Source organism: Hippocampus zosterae, chromosome 4 (assembly GCF_025434085.1).
Source record: "Hippocampus zosterae strain Florida chromosome 4, ASM2543408v3, whole genome shotgun sequence".
In the NCBI taxonomy this organism is placed as follows: domain Eukaryota; kingdom Metazoa; phylum Chordata; class Actinopteri; order Syngnathiformes; family Syngnathidae; genus Hippocampus; species Hippocampus zosterae.
The window spans coordinates 3654692-3680931 of NC_067454.1; the positions used below are offsets into that span (position 1 = coordinate 3654692).

At 44.6% G+C, this 26240-nt stretch overlaps 2 protein-coding genes across 3 annotated transcripts in view; one reads left to right on the forward strand and one right to left on the reverse strand.

Moving 5' to 3' along the window:
• Positions 1–254: 254 nt before the first annotated feature.
• Positions 255–7798, reverse strand: spg7 (SPG7 matrix AAA peptidase subunit, paraplegin). Its single transcript, XM_052062469.1, has 17 exons — positions 7449–7798; positions 6402–6504; positions 6223–6312; positions 5895–6136; positions 5656–5795; positions 5440–5542; positions 5191–5316; positions 4929–5091; positions 4177–4350; positions 3948–4072; positions 3712–3814; positions 3473–3583; positions 3246–3361; positions 2900–3056; positions 1136–1299; positions 954–1031; positions 255–870 (listed from the first exon to the last, which is right to left on the reverse strand). Exons 1-17 carry the CDS (start codon positions 7650–7652, stop codon positions 661–663), a joined length of 2409 nt encoding a protein of 802 aa, XP_051918429.1. The 5' UTR covers positions 7653–7798; the 3' UTR covers positions 255–660.
• A 1536-nt stretch (positions 7799–9334) lies between these two features.
• Positions 9335–26240, forward strand: part of ankrd11 (ankyrin repeat domain 11) — a 95803-nt gene continuing 78897 nt past the window's right edge. For both annotated transcript variants that reach the window (XM_052062428.1, XM_052062429.1), the window contains exon 1: positions 9335–9785. The gene's annotated coding sequence lies outside the window, so the exon portion shown is untranslated. The remainder of the gene's footprint in view (positions 9786–26240) is intronic.

The following is a 26240-nucleotide window of genomic DNA, read 5'->3' on the forward strand; positions in this document are numbered from 1 at the left end:
ATTTTTGAGTTTGTTTGCCAGCAGAACTCAAACACAACTTTGAGGGAAGATGCACCAGGAGGCAAACAAGTGACGTTCGTCATTTTATGACTCGTGGGGGAAAAAAAAAAAAAATCAGATCAAAAGAAGATGGAGGATTTGACTGCCACCTGCAGGACACAGAAAGTCCTCATGGCGCCGCCTTTACGAAGCGCTCTTCTTGCAGGGAAGAGCTGAAAGTCAAGCCAACCTTAAATGACCACCAGTTGCTGCAATTCTTCAATTCATCGCAACCCATTTTTATTTTCAAACCATAAAATACAGATCACAATGCTTCCAAGTGCACACGCCCCCTCCAAAAAAGGTCAAACGATTCCCACAGAAAACATTTTAGCAGGTAGCCTGAAATAAGTTACCAACTTCTCGAGGCACTGTATTGAAAAGTCGTCCCACGGAAGCTTTTCTTTCTGCTGCCTCGCTGACTGGCACACTTGATAGGCGGTTACAAAAAAAAAAAAAAAACTTGAGATCTTCTCTGACATTCAGTTTGCGTCTCCTGAACTAGACCGAGCACACCACAGTATTTGATAACATGATGTGAGAATCGTTTGCATATTTTCTAAACCTCTAGTCACTCAATGATTTAAAAAAAAAAAAAATAATAATAATCATGATTATACTTCAGACCATCTCCGGATTCATGTCGCCTTCGCTGCGTCGTCCGCGCGAATTCGGCTGCGGTTCGTCTTCGCCCGTGTCCTGCTTGTCCCTCTGAGCTTCCACCCAGCTCTGTGGGACAATCATCTTCTTTGGCCCGTGGGGCGGAGGACCCAACAGAGCCTCGATGTCATCGTAGTTCACCACCTCCCGCTCTAGCAGAGCATTGGCCAACTGCGGGGAATAAAATTGCGGCAATATTAAAATGGCGGCAACAGCCTCGAGATCGCAAGGTACAAAGAGAAAAGACGGCGCACCAAGGTCAACTTATCCCTGTTGTCGATGAGCAGCTTTTCTGTATGGCGGTAGGCGCTGGCGATCAACATCTTTGCCTCCTTAAAAGAACCAAATGTGTGATAATAATGTTGAGAAACAAGGATCGCGTGACACAAGATGTAAATGGAATGATGGAAGAGGAATTAAACATTCGGGAACCTACGAGGTCCATCTGATGCTGAAGTCCTTGGCTGAAAGGTCGACGGCCAATGGCTCCTTGCTCCTCCGTTTCGGGGAACGACACCTGGCCGACGCTGTTACACATGCCGTACTGCTTCACCATTGAGTAGGCCACCCGCGTCACTTTGCGCAGGTCATCCTGAGCTCCTGTGGACACACAAATCAAACTTTCAATCAAGTTGAGAAATTGAAAAGAAGTCCTACCGACTGCTGTCAGGCTGATGAATCAAAAATAACAATCATAATATTAATAATAATTCAATGATGTGAAGGAAAATTGTAAATAGTACTGCGATTTATCCATTTGTGTTCATATTGTATTTAATTGAAAGATGTTTGTTGTTTTTTTCTTCTCTTTCTTCTTTCTACCTACATTCTTGCTGCTGGAGGCTGTAAATTTCCCCAGTGTGGGACGAATAAAGGATATCTTATCTTATCTTAAAAACAAAACAAACGCAGCGTAAATCATGTGATTTCACTTCCTGTACGTTTTGTGTTAATTAGATATTGTGTAAGCTTTTATACAGAAACACAGTTCAAGCCATGAAAGATCCTGCTCAGGTGTTTCCAGAGGATTTGGTCTCACAGGTCACAAGTGGCCTAGAAAAGTTCCGTTTAGTGGCGTTGGGTTTCCGTTGCGTTTTAAATTTTTTTTTTTGCATTTGTTTTGTCATTTGTAATGTTTCATTCTACTTTGCTGCATTTCTTTCCTGCGTATGTTTTTGTTTTTGCAGCATTTCTCACTTGCAGTGTTTTTGTTTTGCAGTTTTGTGCGGTTTTTAATTTAGAGCAGTAAAAGAAGAGATATGGCCCCCCTCCCCCCTCCCACTAATTTCCAAACGCAGCCGACGTTGTAAACCACTCATTCCCACCCATTTCCATTTTTTTGAAGCACCCCGAGTAAACGAACGGTACATTTGAACTGCGCTCTTGAGTTTTTTTTTAACATTTGGAAAGAAGTAATGGCCACCACACAGGTGCGTATTTCTTGAACGCACCCGTGGTTAGGGAGTGTTCGGTCTAGACCAGGGGTGTCCAAACTTTTTGCCAAGGGGGCCAGATTTTATGTGGTAAAATGTCGGGGGGCTGACCTTGGCTGACATTCTTTATATTGAACAACAATATTGTTCAACAAATTTTAGTAAGCCAGTCTGTTTCACATTTCCATTTTTATTTTAATTTCAACAATCTTAAGAATTTCTTTTGGTTCATTTGAAACAGGTATATCACATGCAACTTCTGTTTAAGACTTTTTCTTAAACAGAAGTCTCCAGAGTGCAAATTGATTGATTTGAAACATAAAATGTATCGCCATGACTTTTCAATAGTCACAAAACCTTTGACTCGAATAACGGGGAAATGAACAAGCAATACACATATCCACAACTGCAAGGATCATTTGAAATATGACATCAGTCAATATAAACACGGAGTGATGTCTTGTTAACTCGTGTGTGATGCCCTCTAGTGTCTAAATGCTATTACTCATTTAGTGAATGCTATTACTCATTTAGCCACTAGAGGGAAGCAGTACTCTATGAAACATCACTCCCCAGTCTACGAGACCTCAGTCAATGCAACACGTGTTCCATTGCGCCCAACCTGCGGGCCAGACGGCACTGATTTTATGACAGGGGCCGAGGGCCGGATGAAATTCGACCGCGGGCCGGATTTGGCGCCCGGGCCGGACTTTGGACATGCCTGGTCTAGACGGAGAGAATGTTTGGCGACTGTTGGTGGTGTGTACCTGTTGTAACCCTGTTAAAGGTAATGGCTTCCGCAGCCCTTCCTCCCAGAGCCATGCACATGCGCTCAAACAGCTGCTCCTTGGTCAACAGGTACTGGTCCCGGGGCAAGATCTGGGCAAATCCCAGGGCCGCATTTGTCCGAGGCGCAATGGATACCTGAACCAACCAAAAATCACACACACACAGGTATGTTGTTTTTTTTCTTTTCCTTTTTACACTGTATGTGGACATAGCCTCTTTGTTTCGTGGTGAGCGCATGAGTGACCGGGTTCGCGGCATTGGGCCCGTTTAACAATTAAGGAACGCGTGCTCTCGACAATACAAATAATGATGTGGTTTGTTTACCTTCATGACTGCCTCTGTGTGCTCAAGCAGCCATCCGACTAACGCGTGACCCGATTCGTGGAAGGCAACCACCCTCCGCTCCTCTTTGGAAAGTATCTTACTCTTCTTCACGCTTCCTAAAACACACATTTGCACCGTTCCTTATTAGATATTCCACTTTTCCATACATTACAAAAATTATAGGCTCACGTGCGACTGTCGTGAGGTTATGCTAAGTTCCACTGTACCTGCGATTACTCTCTCCACTGCATACTCAAAGTTGAAAGTGTCAATTGATTTATGACCCTCTCTGGCAGCATGCAGGGCAGCTTCGTTACATATGTTAGCAATATCCGCGCCTGAGGACACAATCAGAGCGAGGCAATTATACTTCTCGGATGGCAGAAAAGAAGTTATGGACGATATGACGAAGCAAGAGAGAGTAAAAAAGACGCAAATACAGAATGTTTTGCATGTATTAATATACCACTAAAGCCAGGGGAGAGCTCAGCTAGGCGCAGGGAGTAGTAGTTGGCTGGTTGAGTCAGCTTCAGGATCTTCAGATGCTGCTCAAAGATTTCCATACGCTCCTGAAGAAAAAAAAAAAAAAAAGATGTCTTTAGATTTAGGCTCCAGGATAATTTGGAATTCATACACAACCAACCATCTTAGGTTGGTGCTGACTTCCGGTTATGCTTCAACAAGTGTGCCGCCGTCGCTCACCTGCAAGGTTGGAAGATCGATGAAGATGTGTCGGTCCAATCTGCCAGGTCTCATCAGAGCATTGTCCAAGATGTCTGCTCTGTTTGTGGAGGCCAGGACAATCACATGGTCAGTTGTTCCCATCCCTGAAGAAGAAAAACAAAGAAAAAGCGTTTGGTGGCAAAATTCTTTTTTTTTTTTTTTATAATCAGAGTATTATAAAAAGAGTTTTTCCATAATCGGAACCCACCATCCATTTCAACTAGCAGCTGGTTGAGGGTCTGCTCCTCTTCGGTATTGGAGAAGCCAGAAATGTTGGTTGAGCGCTTTTTTCCTACAGCATCAATCTCATCGATGTAGACGATGCAAGGCGCCCGGCCACGAGCCTCCTTGAAAAGGCTCCTCACCCTGGCGGCACCCAGACCTACAAAAATTTGTTTTTATTTGACTTTTTTTTTTTTTAAATAACTTATTTTCACACACATACATGATGAAACGGCCCGCAATGGGAAAAAGGTTTGGGACCACTGTGCTATATTAGTATAAGGACAAAATAAAATGTAATGGTGCAATTGAATCCTCTGTCCAGCAGAGGGTGCTGTGAGTACATTGGTGAAAACAGGCTAAATGTCGACAAATTACAATGATTACGTTTCCAAACTATATTTTCATTTTGTTGGGAGGCCATCCCGTTTTTTTTTTGTTCAAAAACATTTATTGGCGCTCCACCCCCGCTTATTCAAAATCTTGTTCGATTAAAAAAAATTATCTATCTATGCTAAGCTAACTTGAATCTAACTGGCAATATATGTAGCTAGGGAGCTAGCATCCTGATACCTAGCTAACTGGATTGATCTCACTCTCTGTGTTTCACCGCCCCAAAAAATGGAATAATAGTTATTTTTCTCGTAACTGCAAGGTAGAATAAAACAGGTTGGTCAATGAACACATTGTTATGTCAACGTTTAAAAAAAAAAAGTCTCAACTGCAGCATACGCATACCTCCAATGACCTCGACAAATTCAGAGCCGGCCATTGCCAGGAACGGGACCTGCGCCTCTGTGGCAACTGCCTTCGCCAGCAGCGTTTTTCCACAGCCTGGCGGTCCAAGCAGCAAAGCCCCCTTTGGTACCTTGGCGCCCAGAAGGAGGTATCGTTCAGGATTCTGAATAAAAAGATAACGGTAAGCCGACATTGGGAATTTCAGTTTTATCTCCAAGGCGCTGTTAGTAAATGACAAATCGTCATGACTGATGTTTCTCACCTTGAGGTAGTCCACAAATTCTTTCACTTCTATCTTGGCCTCGTGCATGCCCGCGACGTCTTTAAAGCTCACACCTTTCCCAGACTTGCCATCCACAATGGTGAATTTAGCCATCTTCAGCTGATTCTGTCAAGCAAATTGCAGCGTACAAGTCTTCAAAACGATGACGTGATTTGAAGTTCAAATGTTCATATTTTGAACAAAGAGTAACACAAGCAACTCACAGTTGGACTTTTTTAAAGCACTTACAAATGCACTGAAGCCACCTTCTCTGCCACCCATACCCGCCAGACGAAATATGTACCAGAGAATAGCCACGCCGATCGCCGCCATCCCAAGAGCATACACTGCGCTGAAAAGAAACATCACGATACCAAAAATGCGGTTCAAATGACAAATGATCAGACCACCAAAATTGTTTTCCTTAAAAAAATGGATGTAAAAAAAAAAAGGTGAGGCTCTTACTTTCCAAAGAATCCGGTGCGTTTGTATGAGACAGGTATCCGGTCCTTTGCGTCGATATTCAGCTCCTCCTCAGCAGCCCTCAGCTTCTCCTCAAATTTGTCTATGTTGGCGACCTGCATTCGATACATGAGTGCAAGCCTCTAGCAAAAGACAGATGAAATTCGGAAGGATTAGCAAGAAAGACGAAGAACGCATTGGACTTGATATTTGTTCGTATTAGACAGTTGAGCCCAGCATACAGGCCTGCCAAAGATGACCGCCCCGGGGTGAAGGTAGATTTCAACAATGTCACTTTCAGGAACCACCTGGACACGTGACACCTCTCCCTTAGCCAACATCTCATTGACAAAGTCATTCCAAGAGATGTTACCACCGCTGGTGTTTATAGAGTTTAGCAGGCTCATGATGAGCGCGATTATGAAAAGGGTCCGCAGGCGCTCTCGGTACATCTGGTCCTCCTGCTCGCGCCGCTTCTTTTCCTCTAAGGAGGACAGATTTGGAGATGGTGGACTACTGTGTGCACAAAGAGGAAAATGATACCGCACGTGCATTTCATGACAGTCTTACCTTCATCTTCCTCTTTTTTCCCCCCGCTTGGTTCATTGTTTTTATCTTTTGTTTGTTTTGACTGGGATGTACTGAAGAAGTTTGTTGCCCCTGCAATACAATCATATCGTTTTCTATGAAATGATGCCTGATTGGGAAATGAGACATATATGCGTAGAGGTAAAAGAAAAGAAGATTACCTAATAAATTTAATAAACACACTGGATTTTTAAGCAGGTGGTTCCGTACTAAATCTCCGCTGACTCCAGCCAGTGTGGGACTCAATGGTCTGTGGAGAATACTCTGGAACAGAAACATTCGGACGGTGTGAAAACATCTGATATTGAAAGGAGAAAATAAAGGCACCTTGTGATAGTCATGAGTAAGTTAAAGATAATCTACAGTGCTCGTGCAGAAATGCGGGGCATTGGTAATCCCCCTGTCATAGTCAGAAGTAGACAATTGATTATTTGTATGCCCCTTATTTTAAATAAGACACCGTAATGACCACAGTATCGCTGTTTTTAAAAAGGCAGGACAACTAAAAGGCCCATTAGTCATTAGAGCACACAAGGCAATATTCATTCATTCATTCATTCATCTTCCGTACCGCTTGATCCTCACTAGGGTCGCGGGGGGTGCTGGAGCCTATCCCAGCTGTCTCCGGGCAGTAGGCGGGGGACACCCTGAATCGGTTGCCAGCCAATCGCAGGGCAAACAGAGACGAACAACCATCCACGCTCACACTCACACCTAGGGACAATTTAGAGTGTTCAATCAGCCTGTCATGCATATTTTTGGAATGTGGGAGGAAACCGGAGCACCCGGAGAAAACCCACGCAGGCCCGGGGAGAACATGCAAACTCCACACAGGGAGGCCGTAGCTGGAATCGAACCCGGTACCTCTGCACTGGTAAGCCGACGTGCTAACCACTGGACTACTGCCCACAAGGCAATAGTCATTGCTGATATAACCGAAAATACAAGGTATCGTCTGCAACTACTTTGATTCTACCAAAACATTAAAATTAAGATATCCTTTATTTGTCCCGCAATGGGGAAATTACAATCAGATGTATATAGCAAATTGGTAGATTTGGTAGCAAGTTAATGTTTACTACATTGTAACGCACTATGCATAGCACGTCAGCGGCTTGCTGCGCACCCCTGCAAGCAAGACGAATCAAGACGTTATAAGAGTCAAACATTTCACTAAAAACAAAACTACTTAACCGATCGCTTCTTACTTGGATTAGTTTTCGAGGCTGTCCAGTAAGATTCCTCTCGGACATTGCAAAAAGCATCTTTCTTAAGAGCACATTGTTGAGACTGCAGCTGGTCGTCGCCCTGTTGTTTAATATGTGACACTTTTGCCTTGACCACGTCCAAGCTAAGCCTCTTGGATTTTTTGTACGAAGGCGAACACAATGCTGCAACAACGCCGCCGCCATAACCTCGATTAGCACATAATAATGCTAATTACTGAACAAGCATTGCTGATGTTTTATTTCAGATTCACGCGTTTATTTACTCATAACGCTCTGAGCTAGCTTACAATGTTATTCAACAGCGTGACGCACTTCCCGGAAATATACACCAACACTCAAGCGCACGGAAAAGCATGATGCACTGAATTTAATTTTAATTGATCTGTATATGTGTGTTAATATAATGCGGTTGAACATGTGGCCTCGTTTTTAATTAGATGTTAATGATTGCGTTAAAGAGTGTTGAAGTGACACACGTTTACGCGACCTACATGAAATACGACCAGTCGAAAAATATCTAAATGTTGTACTTACTTTTTTTTCTTACAAATCTACACCAGTTATATAATTAACCATGTATCCCTATTAACTGTTGTGACTACTCGTGGCAAAATTACATAAGAACAAATAAGTCTCTCTCTCTCTCTCTCCAATCCACTAAGAGGTCACAATCTGGACACCTGCATATAATGTTGAAAAAAAAGAGTTCTATTCGCTGAGATACAACAATGCACACTTTCCCATGATACAGAAAGAAAGCAACTATTTCGTCAAGAGGAATCGTGATTGGTGAGCGTCAGTGTGTTTTGAGTGTTGACGGTATTTTAAGTGCTTTATTTGAGCAACTCCAGCAGGGTGCGCTACTCGTCAATTTACACATGTCTAACGTCTGTTTTGCGGTACGAAACATGCACCCCAAAACTTTACAGTGCGTTAAAAAAAACAATAATTTTAATTAAATAAGATATACTAGAAATGCTGAAATTATTCAGTTGTGTTTAGATTCCCTAAAACAACTACAGTATACGCAATGAGATCATTGATAGTTAGGATTGACATACATACTGACCAATAAGATCACGTCACTTTTAGAACCAATGGGAAACCTTATTCTAATATTGTCGACTGGTGGGTGCGTCCGTTTTAATCAACAGTCCTTCCCGATATGATTTCGACGACTCTATCTTCTGTTGATAAACGAACGACAAATTTTGCTGATGCGTGAACAAGACAAACGTTATCATTTTTTTCAACATTTGTGACCAACTTGGCTGATGCCCAAAAGAGGACATGTTTATGAAAACCCGCAAGGGAAAACGTTTATCCCAGCACATTAAATTGGATATGGGTACAATTTAACGAAAGGTATTTTGTTCCAGGATGTAGGTATTCCTAACCTATTTTATTTATGATGTCCTCATATTTAACCTCAGATAGGGACAACAGCCGCGCGTGAAATAATGCACAACCTGGCTAAAACCATATGGTACTTTAAAGTTAATGACAATGCGCCTACATTTACATCTATTTTAGCCTTTATTTAAAAACAGAAGGCTTTCACCTTCCTTTCACCGTATAATATTACTGGTGACGCAGGAGGGTACAATTTAAGAAGTAAACAATATTTCAAGATACTGGACATCGAGCGCACCCAAAGCCTGTACTTCGTTTGTTTTGATTGGTCCTTGGGTTGCAATAGTAACGCATAATCTGGGGCTGAAACTCCAACACTGATCGGCCATGTTGGGGCATTCCTAGTACATTCGGAAGAGGGCAAGGAGCCGTCCCAGATCCAAAATGGAGGCAATTTCATTGTGCACTGTGACGTAATTCCACCAATCACCAGGCGGCTTTCATATCCCCCAAGCGTTTCCGTCCTGCAGCTCGAAGTCGAAGGCCGCTTGAAAAGCGCACGAATGGGTTCGCTGATGACTTTAACGAAACATTCCGTGCTGTTTTGATGGATTTCCTTCACCCAATCAAATCTGCCGTTACACAAGTGGACTGATCAAGATTTTCACTCGGAGGTGAAGAAGAATTTGCTGCGTTCCAACCGTGTTTTTTGGTGGATATTGGAGTCGTCTTTTCCCTCTGTCGTCTTCTTGTTGGTGTGTATGGTTTGAACAAGCTAGCGTTAGCCTCGCTTCTTAGTGGGCTGCTTTTAGCTGCTGCCATGGTCCTTGCAAGTCTATGCGGATGTCTCCGGGGCAGTTCGTGCTAAAACGAACTCAACAAATGGGAACATCCAGCATTGGCTGAACACACCGTGGCATCAAATAAAGGTTCCATTCACGCTTTAAGGAAATTCCACATTCGGTAAGTGGGGCTTTCCCCCCTTTCCTTCTTCCTTGGTTCACACGGTCAGCGCGGTTATCAACAACAAACTGGCTATTGCTGTACTGTGTGGTAATCTGCTCTGTTGTGACTGGCAAGAAAGGTCCATTTCTAATAACACCGCTTGGGCATGTTTTGAGCACCAATGCATCACTTTGCAAACCATTGGTAAAGTCCAACAATTTCCATTTCTGATGATTAAATTGTTGAATTTACCATTGTCAAGCTGTGTAGTGTTTTCTTCTTTTTGTGGGGGGTACAAGTCTGTCCCGATGTGATTACCTTTTTTATGCTGATTTATTTATTTACATGCACACAAAATTGCCTCATACGGAACCCAATGCGACAATCTTTTGCAGTATTCTATCAAGATAGCAGTTATCCCACATAAACGTGGAGCGCGCTGTTGGTGTCAGTTGTTATTGGCCTAACCTGGACTCTTCACTACGTATTTACTGTTTTCGTATTCTAGCCAAGGTGGTACAGACACACGGAGTGTTTCGCTTTCCTGTCGCCATAGCTCCATCTGGTAACTAAAATAGCGAGCCACCAATGGAACGTGTCGGTTCTAGATGGAAAAAAAACTAAATGAGGCTAATTTGACTGTGCAAATAATGTTTTTCTGGGTAGGTTTTTGGTTGACTTTGTGAATGTGATTCAAGTGCAAGGGGCTTTGTTTTTGCGTGTTGGAACATCACAATAAGAAGGAGAGGCTCAACATGGTGGGCTTGTGACTGAGCAGTCAAGCAAGCTCTCGTCTTTGGTGCAGGACCAATGGCGAGCAAAACACTGCAGTGCTGCTGCTGGTATTTTCCACCAAGATACCCAGTGGTCTGGAGTGCTTGCCGGGTTCATGGAGACTATGCTGACTCATATCGCAGTCCCCCACAGCTGACTACTCCCCACTTTCTGCTAAAGTTTGTGTATCCGAGTTTCTAAGCCACGTTATTCGTACCTTGAGAATCAAAATGGATTCTCTTTGGGTGTGTTCTTGAATTATGTGAGCACATCTTTCACATACTTGATAGATTTGGAATTTGAGCGGTTGTTGGCGTTGAATTAGTGCCTAAAAAATCCGTAGTTTTGAAATTGGTCTTCTAGTTGTGCTGTGTGTGGTTTACTATTTGTTGCATGGATTGGAGTCCACCATAATGCGATGGAGGTGAACCCACTTGTTTATAGCGTGTATATGTGTAATTTAATAATGTATGAATTACTGTTGGGGCTCCAATCGCGATTGGCTGATTTCAGTGGGCGAGTTGATGATCGGCAAATGTCGATCACCACCTTTAATTGCTGTTCTCAGACGCATACAAAGAATAATAATCATCACCTGCAGCCGGTACTTTGCAGCCTGCAGCCGACGAGACACCAGCCTGTGTGCAGTGTGGAATCCCCTCGCCCCCTTCCGTAACACACTGCACGTTACAGACCAAACCACTAACTGACACGTTTGTCCATTTCCTGCACTGTCAATCTGAAATACTGTCCTCTTTTTGTATCATACAGACATTGGATAGAATGCTTTGATTCATCAATGAATTCCTCCCACCTCCCAAAAATGACAGATTAATCAATTACTAAAATAGTAGCTCTAAAGTTGACAAAAGGTTCCGCTAAGACATGCAATCAATATCAGAATCGGTATTGGCCGAGCTCACTCGTGGAGGAGCGATGTCGTAATCTGCTGGATTAAAATTTGATTGAATTGACCTATTGTGTGGCAAGAGATGACAATTTTGTGAAATGTTAACACTGTCAAAAAAAAAATCCTCAGTGTGTAAATTAAATCAAAGTGCAGAATATAATGTAAAAAAAAAATCCAGAGAAATTGCTAGTTAGTTTTTCTTGAGATGCTTCACACAGACAGACTGGAAGTGTCTGCGCGAGCTACAAAATAAGTCTAAAATTAGTGACGGAATAACCCTACATACAGCCCAGTGTATTGAGATGATGAAACCATGTCAAAATTTGAATATCACCCAACCATGGCATGGCGCTCGTGAAATACTGTCGCACTTATTTTATCCACGGTACATATGAAATTGTAAATCTAGTTCAGTGTTGGTGTAATACACAAGGTGGGTGTTGTATATATGATATGTTTGTCTCGAGCATCTTTGCCTTGCTGGCTTAAAGCGTTTTTGTCGATGTATGTGAAAGCTTCAGTGCATTTGATGGGCTGTACTTTGCGACGTCGCCACGTCATGCAACGGCAATTCCTATTTCGAATCGCCACAATAACACTTGGCTGAAACTCGCCACTTGTGAAATGTTACGACAGATCGGTGCACACTCGCAGTGCGCGCTGCGTAGCGTGAATTTGCACAGCCCAGTAGATCCCGCCCCATTCCCGTTGTCATAGAAAAGCAACAGAGGCCGCGTGGTGCGGTGCTCATTCATTCATTCATCTTCCGAGCCGCTTGATCCTCACTAGGGTCGCGGGGGGTGCTGGAGCCTATCCCAGCTGTCTCCGGGCAGTAGGCGGGGGACACCCTGAATCGGTTGCCAGCCAATCGCAGGGCACACAGAAACAAACAACCATTCGCGCTCACACTCACACCTAGGGACAATTTAGAGTGTTCAATCAGCCTGCCACGCATGTCTTTGGAATGTGGGAGGAAACCGGAGCACCCGGAGAAAACCCACGCAGGGCCGGGGAGAACATGCAAACTCCACACAGGGAGGCCGGAGCTGGAATCGAACCCGGTACCTCTGCACTGTGAAGCCGACGTGCTAACCACTGGACTACCGGGCCGCCCATTGGTGCGGTGCCGTTTGGTGAAAATGGAAAGGCGACAGGAGACACTTTCGTGTTCACACTGTCGCCGAGTGGGAGGTGAACCCACGCCGCCCGCACCAAAGTCAGGCGAATGTACCGCAACACAATCAGTGACTGTTTCTTGTCATCGCGTACAAGGCATCAGAAGAGGATGAATAAACTAAACACGAGTGAGTTGTCATCGGCGACCATGCAACGTACTCTTGCATAAACCAATCACATCTCTTGACCAGTTGTGACAGATCCTAAGAATGACCGAAATTGCAGTGCAAACATTTGCTCCGCAACCTCTCCGGAAGGACAGCTGAGAGCAACCCGACTAAATCCACGACGGTCTGTTCTTGAAACCGTAGGACAGGAAATCTCTCCGGCGTGTCATTAAAACTGCACAACACATCTGCGGAGTCGCCTTCACACCCCTCCAACCGCATTATGACAGCCGAGCCACAAAGGTTGCACAAGATGTTCTCCGAGACGACGCGCATTCACAACACTTTGCAAACTTCTCTCATCTGGCAGACTCTGCATCGACAGCATCGACTCACACGCATCAGACTCCCGAAAATGACATTACAAGTAGTCAACTACACCGTGCAATATTAAAATTTTTTTTGGGGGGTTGTATTTATGCTCACTTCAAAGTTTACAGTGTGCAATAATACCTCCTGCAACACTTGACTAGATTTAGTCGAACGCCTACATCGTACACATATCTTTCTTTTTGCACTAACTAGCCTATTACACCCGCCAAATTCGAATTCATTTTTTTTCTTTTCAACATTGCCTGCCCCCCCTTTTTCCATCAGTGTTTAACTTTCGTAATTTAAAACTGGGCGGCCCGGTAGTCCAGTGGTTAGCACGTCGGCTTCACAGTGCAGAGGTACCGGGTTCGATTCCAGCTCCGGCCTCCCTGTGTGGAGTTTGCATGTTCTCCCCGGGCCTGCGTGGGTTTTCTCCGGGTGCTCCGGTTTCCTCCCACATTCCAAAAATATGCATGGCAGGCTGATTGAACACTCAAAATTGTCCCTACGTGTGAGTGTGAGCGCGGATGGTTGTTCGTTTCTGTGTGCCCTGCGATTGGCTGGCAACCGATTCAGGGTGTCCCCCGCCTACTGCCCGGAGACGGCTGGGATGGGCTCCAGCACCCCCCGCGACCCTAGTGAGGATCAAGCGGTACGGAAGATGAATGAATGAATTTAAAACTGCCCCCTTTTTTTTCCCCCAAACATCTTTATTCCTCAAATATGTGTCGATCCGTTTTGAATTCTACAACGTGACAGAATCGGAAAAAGTGCCATTGAGTTTTGAGTTGTTCAGTTTACCCGGAGCAGTCTCCAACTAAACTGACGAAACTTTTCTCGCTTGTTTGGAGAAGTTGACGATAATTAGTGACCTACCACGAACCAAAATCTGGCCAAATCACAATTGGAAATGTGGGATTATTGTCCTTTGTGATTCATGGCTTAATATGTCAACATTTGTCATCACTCCAGGGCAAAGTATGATGCACTATGTATTCCTTCTCATGTATAGTAAGTAACCTTCCAACCCCCCCTCATACACCCCATAAAAAAAAATAAATCAATAATCTTGTTCATTTCCGCGCCGTGGAAAACTTGTTGGGACATTCTCATCACCAACACAACGACGCACTTCCTCTTTCCATCTTGCCAAGGAAAGCATTTTTTTTTAACCCTTGTGCTAGTTTAATAAAGAGCTGAGGCATGTCGCTACAACTTGTGCAACAACTCTGGCTGCTTTCCGTCTGCAGGCTCCCCCCCCCCTCCCCCCCTTTGCGCTGAGCGTGTGGTCCTTTTTGGTAAACAAGCCTAGCTACTCCTCTTCCCTATCTCTCCTCCGCCTGTGCTCCGGCATTTTCGAGCTCCCATTTTACTCGCTCTTAGTTTCCAGCACTTTTTTTTCCCCCTTTTATTTTTTTTTCCAGTAACTCATTCTCAGCAGACCCTCAAATGGCATCGTGAAGCCCTTTGCGATTCCCCCCCTCATTTACTTCCCTCTCCTGTATGCTTGAAGTGAATCGGAGCAAAATGGCGGGTCACAATCCTGCGGCTTCTCTGGGGACCGCAGGGCCTCATATTGGGCCGACGGACGCCCCCGTTGGTGGACAAATGTTCCGAGCGCCGTCTCTGATTGCGCCTGTGTGTTGCGCCTCCAGTGCGTCACGACATGTTTTCTCATGACCAAGATTATTTCACATCAAAGGGGAAACGTTTGTGTCTCGAGCTTGTTGCAGCATTTTTTTTTTGATTCTCTTGGAAACGGATCAAGTTATTCAGAAAAGCCTCACGGTGCCTTCATTTGTTTATTGGATTGATTGAACGAAAAATGCTTTCTGTAGTCATTTGTGATAGCATCAACTGCCCAAATTAGCTGATTGCTTTTTATTTACGTTTGTTTGTTTTGAAATTACATGTTGTGGTTGAATCAATTGAATCTTTTCTCTTCTATTCACAAAATCGTTTTAGTAAGTAGCTGGGGATAGCTCCCCCCCCCCAAAGAGGCATAGATGATGATACAATTTTCAGCTTGTTCCAAAATGCTTTTTTGTAGTTAGTCACGCACATGATGAAAAGTCGCAGTGTTGATGATTTGGAGGCACTTAAAAAAAAAAAAAAAGCTATGTAACGGAGTATTTTGCAAAACTAGCAGATGTGTGTTTTATGCTTTTTGTGCCTTTTATGTTTAAAGTGTGTATTGCTGTTGAGGGGTTGTGGCAACTACGTCAAGTTCTGTACCGGTACTTGGAACGTTCCAGTTTTTGAGTTCTTGAAGGCCTCATTCTGTTGGTGCGTGTTGGAACCAGGAAATCTGCGAACCAGCTTTTGTGCGCCACTATATCTGTAAAGCAGCTGTGGTTTGGTCAATAAAACAGGCGTTCGCTGACACACGTGTTAGTGTAACAAGCATGACATTGCCTTATAACGTTATATCGTATACGTTATATATACGTTGACACAAGAGTGCCAGGGTGAGGATGTATATAATCCCGATACAAACCAAAAGTTGTAAAAATATCACGGTTAAGGGTAAAGTATGAGCCTTAATGGAGACTTCTTCTTACTTTTTCTTTTCTGATTGATATAAAAATGATTTAGTAGATATACACACATAACGGGTTAGGACTAGATAAGTTTTTTTACTTCATCCTACTCCCTTGAACATAATAACTGTGTTGAATGAAGACTGATTTCTTTCTTTTTACTTTTTTATCTACCTTATTTTCTGTCAAATTATTACTGTATATGTTTTATGTTCAATAAACAAACAAACCAACCAAACCAGAGTGAGATCAATCCAGTTAGCTAGGTATCAGGATGCTAGCTCCTTAGCTACATATATTGCCAGTTAGATTCAAGTTAGCTTAGCATAGATAGATAATTTTTTTTTAATCAAACAAGATTTTGAATAAGCGGGGGTGGAGCGCCCATAAATGTTTTTGAACAAAAAAAACCGAGATGGCCTCCCAATAAAACAAAATGAAAATATAGTTTGGAAACGTTATCATTGTATTTGTCGACATTTAGCCTGTTTTCTGATTTAGTAGATATAAACACATAACGGGGTAGGACTAGATACGTTTTTTTACTTCATCCTACTCCCTTGAACATAATAACTGTGTTGAATGAAGACTGATTTCTTTCTTTTTACTTTTTTTATCTACCTTATTTTCTGTCAAATTATTACTGTATATGTTTGATGTTCAATAAACAAACAAACAAACATATCAAACATGCACTGAAACCTGTGTGTGCTAACTACGTAAGGCTAGCTTCCACACATGTCTGTCCCCACGTCGGCAATGGAATCTTAACTAAAATATATTGTTGCTGTATATAATGATCGTCCCGACCATTGTCGCAACTTAAAAAAAAAAGTACAACAGTCCTGGAAAATAATAATGTCCCATCGCTAGAGAGCCGTTTATAGAACAGACCAGCATGGTACTCATGTGTTCATTGGCACTACCTGGTATCAGTTGGCACCGCGTTGCTTTTTATTCAAAGGGGCTACGTGTCAAGCCGAAATGGTTTTCGTTGGCCACCCCATCATTCATTCATTCATTCATCTTCCGAACCGCTTGATCCTCACGAGGGTCGCGGGGGGTGCCGGAGCCTATCCCAGCTGTCTCCGGGCAGTAGGCGGGGGACACCCTGAATTGGTTGCCAGCCAATCGCAGGGCACACAGAAACGAACAACCATTCGCACTCCCACTCACACGTCGGGACAATTTAGAGTGTTCAATCAGCCTGCCACGCATGTTTTTGGAATGTGGGAGGAAACTGGAGCACCCGGAGAAAACCCACGCAGGCCCGGGGAGAACATGCAAACTCCACACAGGGAGGCCGGAGCTGGAATCGAACCCGGTACCTCTGCACTGTGAAGCCAACGTGCGAACCACTGGACTACCGGGCCGCCCCCACCCCATCATGCTCACCTCAAAAGCGTTTCATTGTAATTGTATTCATATCAGGCATTCAATTGTATTGTGGAACGGATTCGATTGACAATCCTGTATTGACATTGAAGTCGTCTCTCTTTTTTTTTTTTTTTTTTTACCATCCTGTCATCGGATGCGTCACTCTACAGAAGACTTTCACCTCACCCGTTTGGTGTCGTCCCCAAAATATAACGCTCCGTGGAGCTGTGAAATGTCCGTCTAACAAAGTGACACACTTCTCATACATTTGCAATGGTCAGAAAGTACAACAATAAGATGGTGGCGGGGGAGAAAGGTGCTCGTCTCAAAAGATTCACATTAGAACGAAGGCAGCGGCGGTCAACGTGAATCTCCCATCTTTTTTTTTTTTTTTTATGGCCAAAATGTAAGGTTCGTCATGCACAAGCGACTGTGCGTTTATAAGATGTTAATTCATCATAGAAGTTGTTTGATACAACACACGCGAACATCACGACACTCGTGTCGCTTTACGACACTGAAAACGACACTTGTGTCGCTTTACGACACTGACGTCGGTGTATGCAGCTGTATGGATGCTACAAGCGTGTTGAACTATTTTACTCAATGTGAGACCTATCGAAAGTCTGTCATCAAATACAAAAAAAAAAAATTACAAATCGAGGAAGTCTTGAGTTTTTGGAACTCTCCGAGCATTTCCCATTTCACAACATGCTACGCTAATGCAAAAAAAAAAACGTGAAAAAAAATGAGCCCGGCCGGTTTGTTGAAGAGAAACGTGCACGGGACTCCCAGCAATTACGACGACGACAATTAGTGTAATGGTGAGTTGTAATTTTGATTTATTTTTTTTTATTTTCGAGTTTTTCAGTGCATGAAACCGGTCGGTCCTGCTGAAAAGCCCGGGGATCTTTGTACTATGTTGAGAAAAAAAAAAAACAGTCAGTGATGTCAGCCATGATTTGACTCAGACACCTCTTTCATCACATTACGGTCGACTGCCGTCTTCGGCGGTTCAACCCCGAGTGCGGATCGGTTTTATAACTTGGAAATAAAAATAAAAATTATTTTCAGTGATTAAAAATACACAGCTAAACTTGGCTGGCAACCGGTTCCGGGTTCTGCTGCCCGAAGACAGCTGGGATAGGCTCCAGCACCCCCCGGACCCACCCCCAACAAATTCTTCCGGAATTTGAACCAGCTTTCAGATCTTGTTTCGTTTCCACGGGGACGGGCCTTGAGCATAGAATGCTCAGCACGCGTTCATAGCCTACATTGCGCCGCTCTTCTTCTATGCCTCACAACACCACTTTTCTACACTTCCGCGCACATTGTCGTCATGGTGCGGCGGTCCAAAAGACGGTCAACTGAGAGTCACTAGGACTTTCCAAATTCGCCGCGGGTTATGTGGGCCACGGAGGCTAACGTGAAGACGGGTCTCTGAAGGCAAAGCGGCCCTAAGGGATCTCCAAAAACAAGCAAATTTTATGACTTAACTCATATCTCACAAATGCAATATTAATCAGAACGCCGTGTTTAGATTAAGGGGCGGCCCAATAGTCCAGTGGTTAGCACGTGGGCTTCACAGTGCAGAGGTACCGGGTTCGATTCCAGCTCCGGCCTCCCTGTGTGGAGTTTGCATGTTCTCCCCGGGCCTGCGTGGGTTTTCTCCGGGTGCTCCGGTTTCCTCCCACATTCCAAAAAACATGCATGGCAGGCTGATTGAACACTCTAAATTGTCCCTAGGTGTGAGTGTGAGTGCGATTGGTTGTTCGTCTATGTGTGCCCTGCGATTGGCTGGCAACCGATTCAGGGTGTCCCCCGCCTACTGCCCGGAGACAGCTGGGATAGGCTCCAGCACCCCCCGCGACCCTAGTGAGGATCAAGTGGCTCGTAAGATGAATGAATGAATGTTTAGATTAGTCGGGCTGCATAGAACGTATTGTAAAGGAACTTTTGGGGTTGACTTCCCCTTTTAGTAAGGATTGTTTTAAATCACAATATGTACCGCATGTCTTGAGGAGCGGAAAGTAAGTGTACCAGTGTAGATTTTTTTTCTTCAAGCGGCTGCTTTGATCGCCCACTGATGCTTCACGTGCGCGTCTACTTTATCCACTGTTAGTCTGACCTATTTAACTGTCAATTTAGTTAAGTATTGTTTTAAATCGGAGCCCGTGCCAGTTCTGGTCGGGCCACCGCAACTTGGCTCAATGTGGCCGACCGGTCGCGCCACCTCCCAGAAGGCTCCGTGTTGGCGCCTGCCTTGTACTTTGCCCGCAAGCATGACTTTTTACAGTTCTGCTTCACAGCTGTGCCGCTTCCGTATTTTTAGTCGAAGCGCTACCATCTGCAGCGGCGTCACTTGACGGTTTGCATTTGAAGTGAAAATGAATGCTACGTTGAGTTACTTGTTTACTTTGCGCGCAAAGTTTTTAGCGGGGATTTTGAGGCTTGCGTCGTTCTTCCGAGTCGTGTACAGAGGCAACGTTTCTCTCTTTGTTGCGTGTCTCCATTTCAAATATGTTGATTGAAGTCTTGCCTTCTCCCTTTTGTTGCAACAGACTTTGCAAGGTTGTTTTTTTTTTTTTTTTTTAGGAACTAAATCATCTGCCCGGCCCTCGTATGTGAATTTAACCGTCACGCCGCATTGCCGACAGACATCTTGATTTGGCGGGAAATTCACTCGTGTATCTCTTTAGTTATTAGTTTGACGCGGTGTGACTCGGTTTCACTGTTCACCATGTCCAACTTCCTCTTTTTTTTTTTTTCTTTTCTCGCTCCAGTATAATAATACACACCACGTCATCTTGAAAATCCCTCACATCTGCAACCGAAATTGTTGAAAACACGGCAGGATGCGTGATTGGCAAGGTCATCTCATCAGAAAGCCTACTTTGAATATTCTCTCGGTAATATTCAGCTCAAGACTTTGGATGATGGGAGTGTCTATGCCGCTTCAGAGTAAATATGCACATTGCTCCGTTATCAAGGTCGCCATCTTGGGCAGCATATGCAAACGCAGATCTGTGCCGCCGAATGCACATTGTCTGCTTTTGAAGATTTTAGTCCATTTTTTTTTTTGTAAAGCCATTTTTCAAGTTTTTGAAGTATTTCCAAAATAAAAGTGGCCAAAATGTCATTTCCCTATTTCCGTTTTGAATAAAAGGGTCCCTGGGAAAACGGCCCCTGCAGTAAGCTATAAAGTGAGATGATGCGAGGATTTTGCAGTGCCGCCTGGGGGGGGGGGGGGTGTCGAGTTGTTATGGCCCGGGTGAATCTCAATCATCAAGGCCCTTTATTGGGGCTGGCCTTTTGATGGGCCAGCTGCAGCCATTCATCTCGCCATTTACATTGAAATGCAACAACAGGACGGGGGGGGGGGGGAGGAGAGGCTCGAGGAGGCGTGCGTCTGCGCTCGTTGGATGCGAATGAAATGCAAAGACGTACCGAAATGCTAAAGAGAAGAGGTCCGTCGGTTGGCGCAGGGGCTTCCTAACGCGTCTAGCCACCTATCTTTTGTCGTTCCCGAGCCTGTTGTGCGGCAGTATACCTCGCCAACAACAAAAGGATCTAAGCACCCCCTTTTTGACCGGTGCGCGCAATTGCAAACGTCAGCTCTTTTCGGTCTTTACAGCCTGGCTGACGGTTATAAAGACCCCGTGATTCATGTCACCGTCACGTTTTAACACCGCTTATTCGTGCGGCTTTGTGCGGTTTTCCTTCCTTTTTCGGAGTGTTGTTTACGAATAACCAGCCATTCCGGTTTATGAAGCCGCTGTTGACTGGATTCTCCGGCTACGGATCCCGTTTTGTTGTAATGCAGGGGGGGGGTGCCCTAACTTTTTAGATCGAAGATCTACTTTTTGATCAACTAACCTCACAGGATCTACAAAAAAATTTTTTTTTTGTGAAAATGAGACTGATTAGTGTGCAGTGTATATTAACACAAAAAATACATTACTAACATGTACAAAGACACACAAATGGTTGTTTGTTTTTTTTCCTTCTCGACACTCCTCGGATCTACTTGGGACCCGTCTTAGATCTACCGGTAGATCAGGATCTACCTAATGGGCACCCCTGTTGTAATGGATCCGTTATTGGAACGGCTTGAGATCCATTCTGACAAACGAGGCCGGTGTGTCATTTTTCTTTCTCAATGTGCTCAGCTCTTGACCTACGGGGCCGTCGATTTAGGGGGACTTCAGAAAACATTGGCTCAACGGAAAAATGATGGAACGCTGGGTGACATGATTTATATCACGGTACAAGTTGAATGCCTTCACGTTAAGGGGTTGGGGGTGTATGTATACATATCATCTTCCGAGCCGCTTGATCCTCACTCGGGTCGCGGGGGGTGCTGGAGCCTATCCCAGCTAACTTCGGGCAGTAGGCGGGGGACACCCTGAATCGGTTGCCAGCCAATCGCAGGGCACACAGAGACGAACAACCATTCGCACTCACACTCACACCTAGGGACATTTTTTTAGAGTGTTCAATCAGCCTGCCACGCATGTTTTTGGAATGTGGGAGGAAACCGGAGCACCCGGAGTAAACCCACGCAGGCCCGGGGAGAACATGCAAACTCCACACAGGGAGGCCGGAGCTGGAATCGAACCCGGTACCTCTGTACTGTGAAGCCGACGTGCTAACCACTGGGCTACCCGGCCGCCATGTATACATATATTCCTGTTAAAAAATTATGATGGAATTATTTCTGGGTGGGTTTTAATCATCCACAGACAAAGATATCATGTAACTTCACTATATTAATATGACAAAGCCTTATGTGCTCATTGTAGAGGCTGTGAATTGACTGGACATTTGCGGCCAGATTTTCCATTGTCCCATTTGGTGAAAGAAATGAAGACACACCCGATGATACCTGCTGACGTTTATCCCTTTTTGAAATTGGAAGATCTTATGTCATATCATTAGGTGCAATCTTACTTTTTCTACAATAAGCATGTGTGATGTTGCCGACTGCGGTGGTTCTCAACTGTTGTCACCCCGAGACCCACATTTTCCTTCTGCTGCATACCAGCGACCTACTTTTGTAGATGGGAGCAACAACAAAGAATAAAGAACGCGTTTTGATTAAAGATAGCCGCTGACGAGACATGTATAGTCTGTCGTCACTTTCCCAGAATAATGGCTTGCTGTTGTCGTTGTTTTTTTTTTTTTTTCAGGGAAAAAAATGTAACCAAATACTCGACAAATTTATAAATCTTATTTCATTGAATTATCTAAGGATGTTGAGGCAATTTTTGGGGGGGTCAAAATATTCATTCATTCGTTCATCTTCCGAGCCGCTTGATCCTCACTAGGGTCGCCGGGGGGTGCTGGAGCCTATCCCAGCCGTCTTCGGGCAGTAGGCGGGGGGCACCCTGAATCGGTTGCCAGCCAATCGCAGGGCACACAGAAACGAACAACCATTCGCACCACACTCACACCTAGGGACAATTTAGAGTGTTCAATCAGCCTGCCATGCACATTTTTGGAATGTGGGAGGAAACCGGAGCACCCGGAGAAAACCCACGCAGGCCCGGGGAGAACATGCAAACTCCACACAGGGAGGCCGGAGCTAGAATCGAACCCGGTACCTCTGCACTGTGAAGCCGACGTGCTAAACACTGGACTACCGGGCCGCCCGGGTCAAAATATGACATTAAAATATGACATTATTCAATTCAACCTTTTCTTGACCCGAGAGCTACTTTTCAAGCAGCCAACATCGATTCATTCCTGCACGTGAATGCATACACACATGTTACGCACACACTCATGCCAAGATGAGCAACAGCCATACGGACCTGAACATGAACGAAGGGGTGCGGGGGGGACTAGATACAAGACAGATTTTGTAAAAAGGAAATCAGTGGGACACCTGGCCGTCCCAGCGAGGCAGGGACGGCCTTTTACTATCGTCGCTTGCGTGTACCGTTTTAAAATGCTGCTCCTGGCGCTCCAGATTCCCTTTCTTTGCCAGTGCCATCGGTGCATTACGGATCAAACAAACTTTGACTGGGAGAAAAACGAAAAAAAAAATGTCTGTCATCGCTAGCTGCAAATTAAAGGCTTCTGTCGGCAAAACAACTTCCCGTGGTGCAGGTCATGGTTAATTAAAGGTGACCTACTTTTTTGTTTTGATTTGTTTTCAAATACTTTTTTTGTGGACGTAAGACTGATAGGATCCTTAGCGTGCAGTTTACACTAACACAAAAATATAGTCGTAACACGCCACACACAATTTTTTTTTCCCCACCCATTTCCATCAACATTCCCGCAGTCCGCTGACGACCAGTCGCTATTTTATTATTTTCCTATTTTCAAAAGCTGTGCATCATGAGTATGATGTTCCATCAAAAGCATCTCGCTTACCATGACGCCTGCTAGCCAGAGGTTAAATTTGTTTACAGAGAAACGTTGTTGGCCGAAGCGCGCGGAAACTACCTCTCCCTGTCGCTGACTTAATTATGTTCCATGCTGACCCCACACAGCGCCGAATGACTTCGGTCAGGTTTGGATGCGTCGCTCGTTGGGCGGTGTTCTTTCGAGGCTGCCTCCGCACCTCATTTAGCCACAGTAGCAAGCTGGCCGTAGCTGAAATCGAGATGGATTTTGTACGAGAGAGAAGCGCTGAGCGGAGAAATCGAGGTGTGCGGGTGATTGTTCAACGTGGACCCACGGGTGGAGTGCAAATCTTTGGCCAAATTTACCCGGCAACAGGAAAAACAGTTTGCCACCATTGAAATGGTTTAGGAATATCTTTCGGATGTCTTTGCGACAACCCTACAACACACTTGCAAACCTTCGCCGCTCAGTGAGACACGGGTTGTTTGCGTCAATTCTCTGCAGGAATATTTTGGTTCGTGCAGGGCCCCCCCCCCCCCCCCCTGGGTATGCCGTGGAGATGTTTCATCACCACGGACTGCTGCTACCTTCATGCGAGTTCATTCCCATTATTCGCTTGTTGAGATTCCCCTCATTTCTCCACGTCCATCCAGGAGCAAAGGAGGGGGGGGGGGGTCCTCAGGAAGTTCTGCTTGCAGGAAGCCAAGGGCGTTGGACCTAACTGCCTTGTTTCCTCTTCATAGTGGGACACAAATCATTTTCCATGATTTTTAGCACCCGTTGTCAGCTTCTTCTGTTTTTCTGCATATGATCGACAGCGCTGCGTGTGTATAACACGCGTGCATATAATTTAAATGCTGAGCAAGAGATTAAGTTGTGTGTTAGTGGAAACCCTTTTATACGTTCTTCCTCCGCTACTGTATCTTGTACCAGTATCCCTTTTTGGAAGCGTCTAAAAAAAAAAAAATCACCATTGATGGGACGCTGCGATTTTTTGGGGGGTAAAAGTGATCATTTGAAAACGTGGACGGTGTCAGAGATTTCTAGATGTAAATTGTTGCCTTTCGATATTTGTTTCCCAATTATTAAAAATAAATATTAATAAATAAATATTAATTTATTCAAGGGCGGCCCGGTAGTCCAGTGGTTAGCACGTCGGCTTCACAGTGCAGAGGTACCGGGTTCGATTCCAGCTCCGGCCTCCCTGTGTGGAGTTTGCATGTTCTCCCCGGGCCTGCGTGGGTTTTCTCCGGGTGCTCCGGTTTCCTCCCACATTCCAAAAACATGCGTGGCAGGCTGATTGAACACTCTAAATTGTCCCTAGGTGTGAGTGTGAGTGTGAATGGTTGTTCTTCTCTGTGTGCCCTGCGATTGGCTGGCAACCGATTCAGGGTGTCCCCCGCCTACTGCCCGGAGACAGCTGGGATAGGCTCCAGCACCCCCCGCGACCCTAGTGAGGATTGAGCGGTTCGGAAGATGAATGAATGAATGAATGAATTTATTTTGGGCGCTTTGCATTAATCAGTTCCTAAGAAGGAGCTCTCAGTTTCTAAAAGGTTGATGACACCCCCCCCCCCCCCTCACCCCCCGGGTCTACAAATATATGATCACTATTTAGTGTCAAACAGCTCTCGATTCCTGGTTAAAGTTTGCCGTGAGCTGCAGCGCACTTTCTAACCGCGATAATTGTGCGGTCATTTCCGTTTCAAATTTCATGACAATTATCACACTCAGGTAAAAAGTGTGGTTATTCTTGGCTTGATTCTTCATGCCAGAAGAGGAACGTTCGGCGGATGATGTCGTCTCCACCCCAACTACTCTTTGCCATAACATGCTCATGTTTTCAACCGGGTCGTGATTGACAGTCATGGCAAAGGGATTCTTATTTACCGCTGGTAGTAGATGTATTAGACGTAGTTGAATGTGTATACTGTAGCTTATTCAAAACAAACAGCCGATGGCCACTATCGCATCTGGTGCCCACTGCTGCGAGGTATTTATCAGTCCATCAGCTGATAACACACTGTTCTTTTTTACCGAGGACTATCTTACATAATTTTATTCCTTCCTTCTATTGGAGTCGTGCGCTGTGGCCAATTTTGGATGTGGTTCAGAAATTATCTCTGTTGGTGTGCAAGAGCGAGTGGGAGTGAGAGAGAGAGAGAGCGACAGCTGGTCTGAGAAAGTCGTGTGCTCCATGTTGCGCTATAAATCAGTGTGTGGGATTATTTTAGTTTTTCTACCTGACGTAACTGGGAAAATGAAGGACCAAAATGCCGTGACATCTTTGCGAGTCGTATGCAGAGTTTACGGTGCCAGCTGGAGAGCAAACCGAACGACCGAACTGGCATTTTTTGATGAAAAACGTCTGAAATGGATTCCAAAACTCTGGATATTCTGCAATGACTGTCGACTCTCGGCTCCTGTTCACGCCGATTATTTGTCCAGTTGATTCATAGAAGCCCAAATGAAACCAAAATAAACAACTGCCTGTGGGCGCAGCCAACCGCCAATTATACTTGTCCAGTCACATTTTCATGCATAACCGTGGTAAGAGATATAATTTACTCGGAATCCCATGTGAAGTTTCTTTGAGCCATGGCCCTGCGGGGTCAGACCCAGTCCTTACCCCGAACACTTGTGACATAATTCCAAGACTGTTGTCAAAACTCTTTAAAAAAAACTATTGTGAATATCTTCAACAACAAAAAAATATCGGTCCTTGTGTGTGTGTGTGTTTTATTCAAGGCTCTTGGAAGTGCAGCTACAATGTTTGCATGAGAGCACATAATGTTCTTCTCTGGTCGGAGTGAATACTCAATTCCGATGGGCTCAAATTTTTGTTGGTGTACGTTGTCAGCCC

Coding starts and splice junctions, on each gene's coding strand:
- spg7 (XM_052062469.1), bottom strand. CDS start 7,652: ATGGCGGCGGCGTTGTTGCAGCATTGTGTTCGCCTTCGTACAAAAAAT. Junction 5,317..5,439: donor AAGGTGGCTTCAGTGCATTT/GTAAGTGCTTTA, acceptor TTTGCTTGACAG/AATCAGCTGAAGATGGCTAA. Junction 871..953: donor ACAGGGATAAGTTGACCTTG/GTGCGCCGTCTT, acceptor TATTCCCCGCAG/TTGGCCAATGCTCTGCTAGA.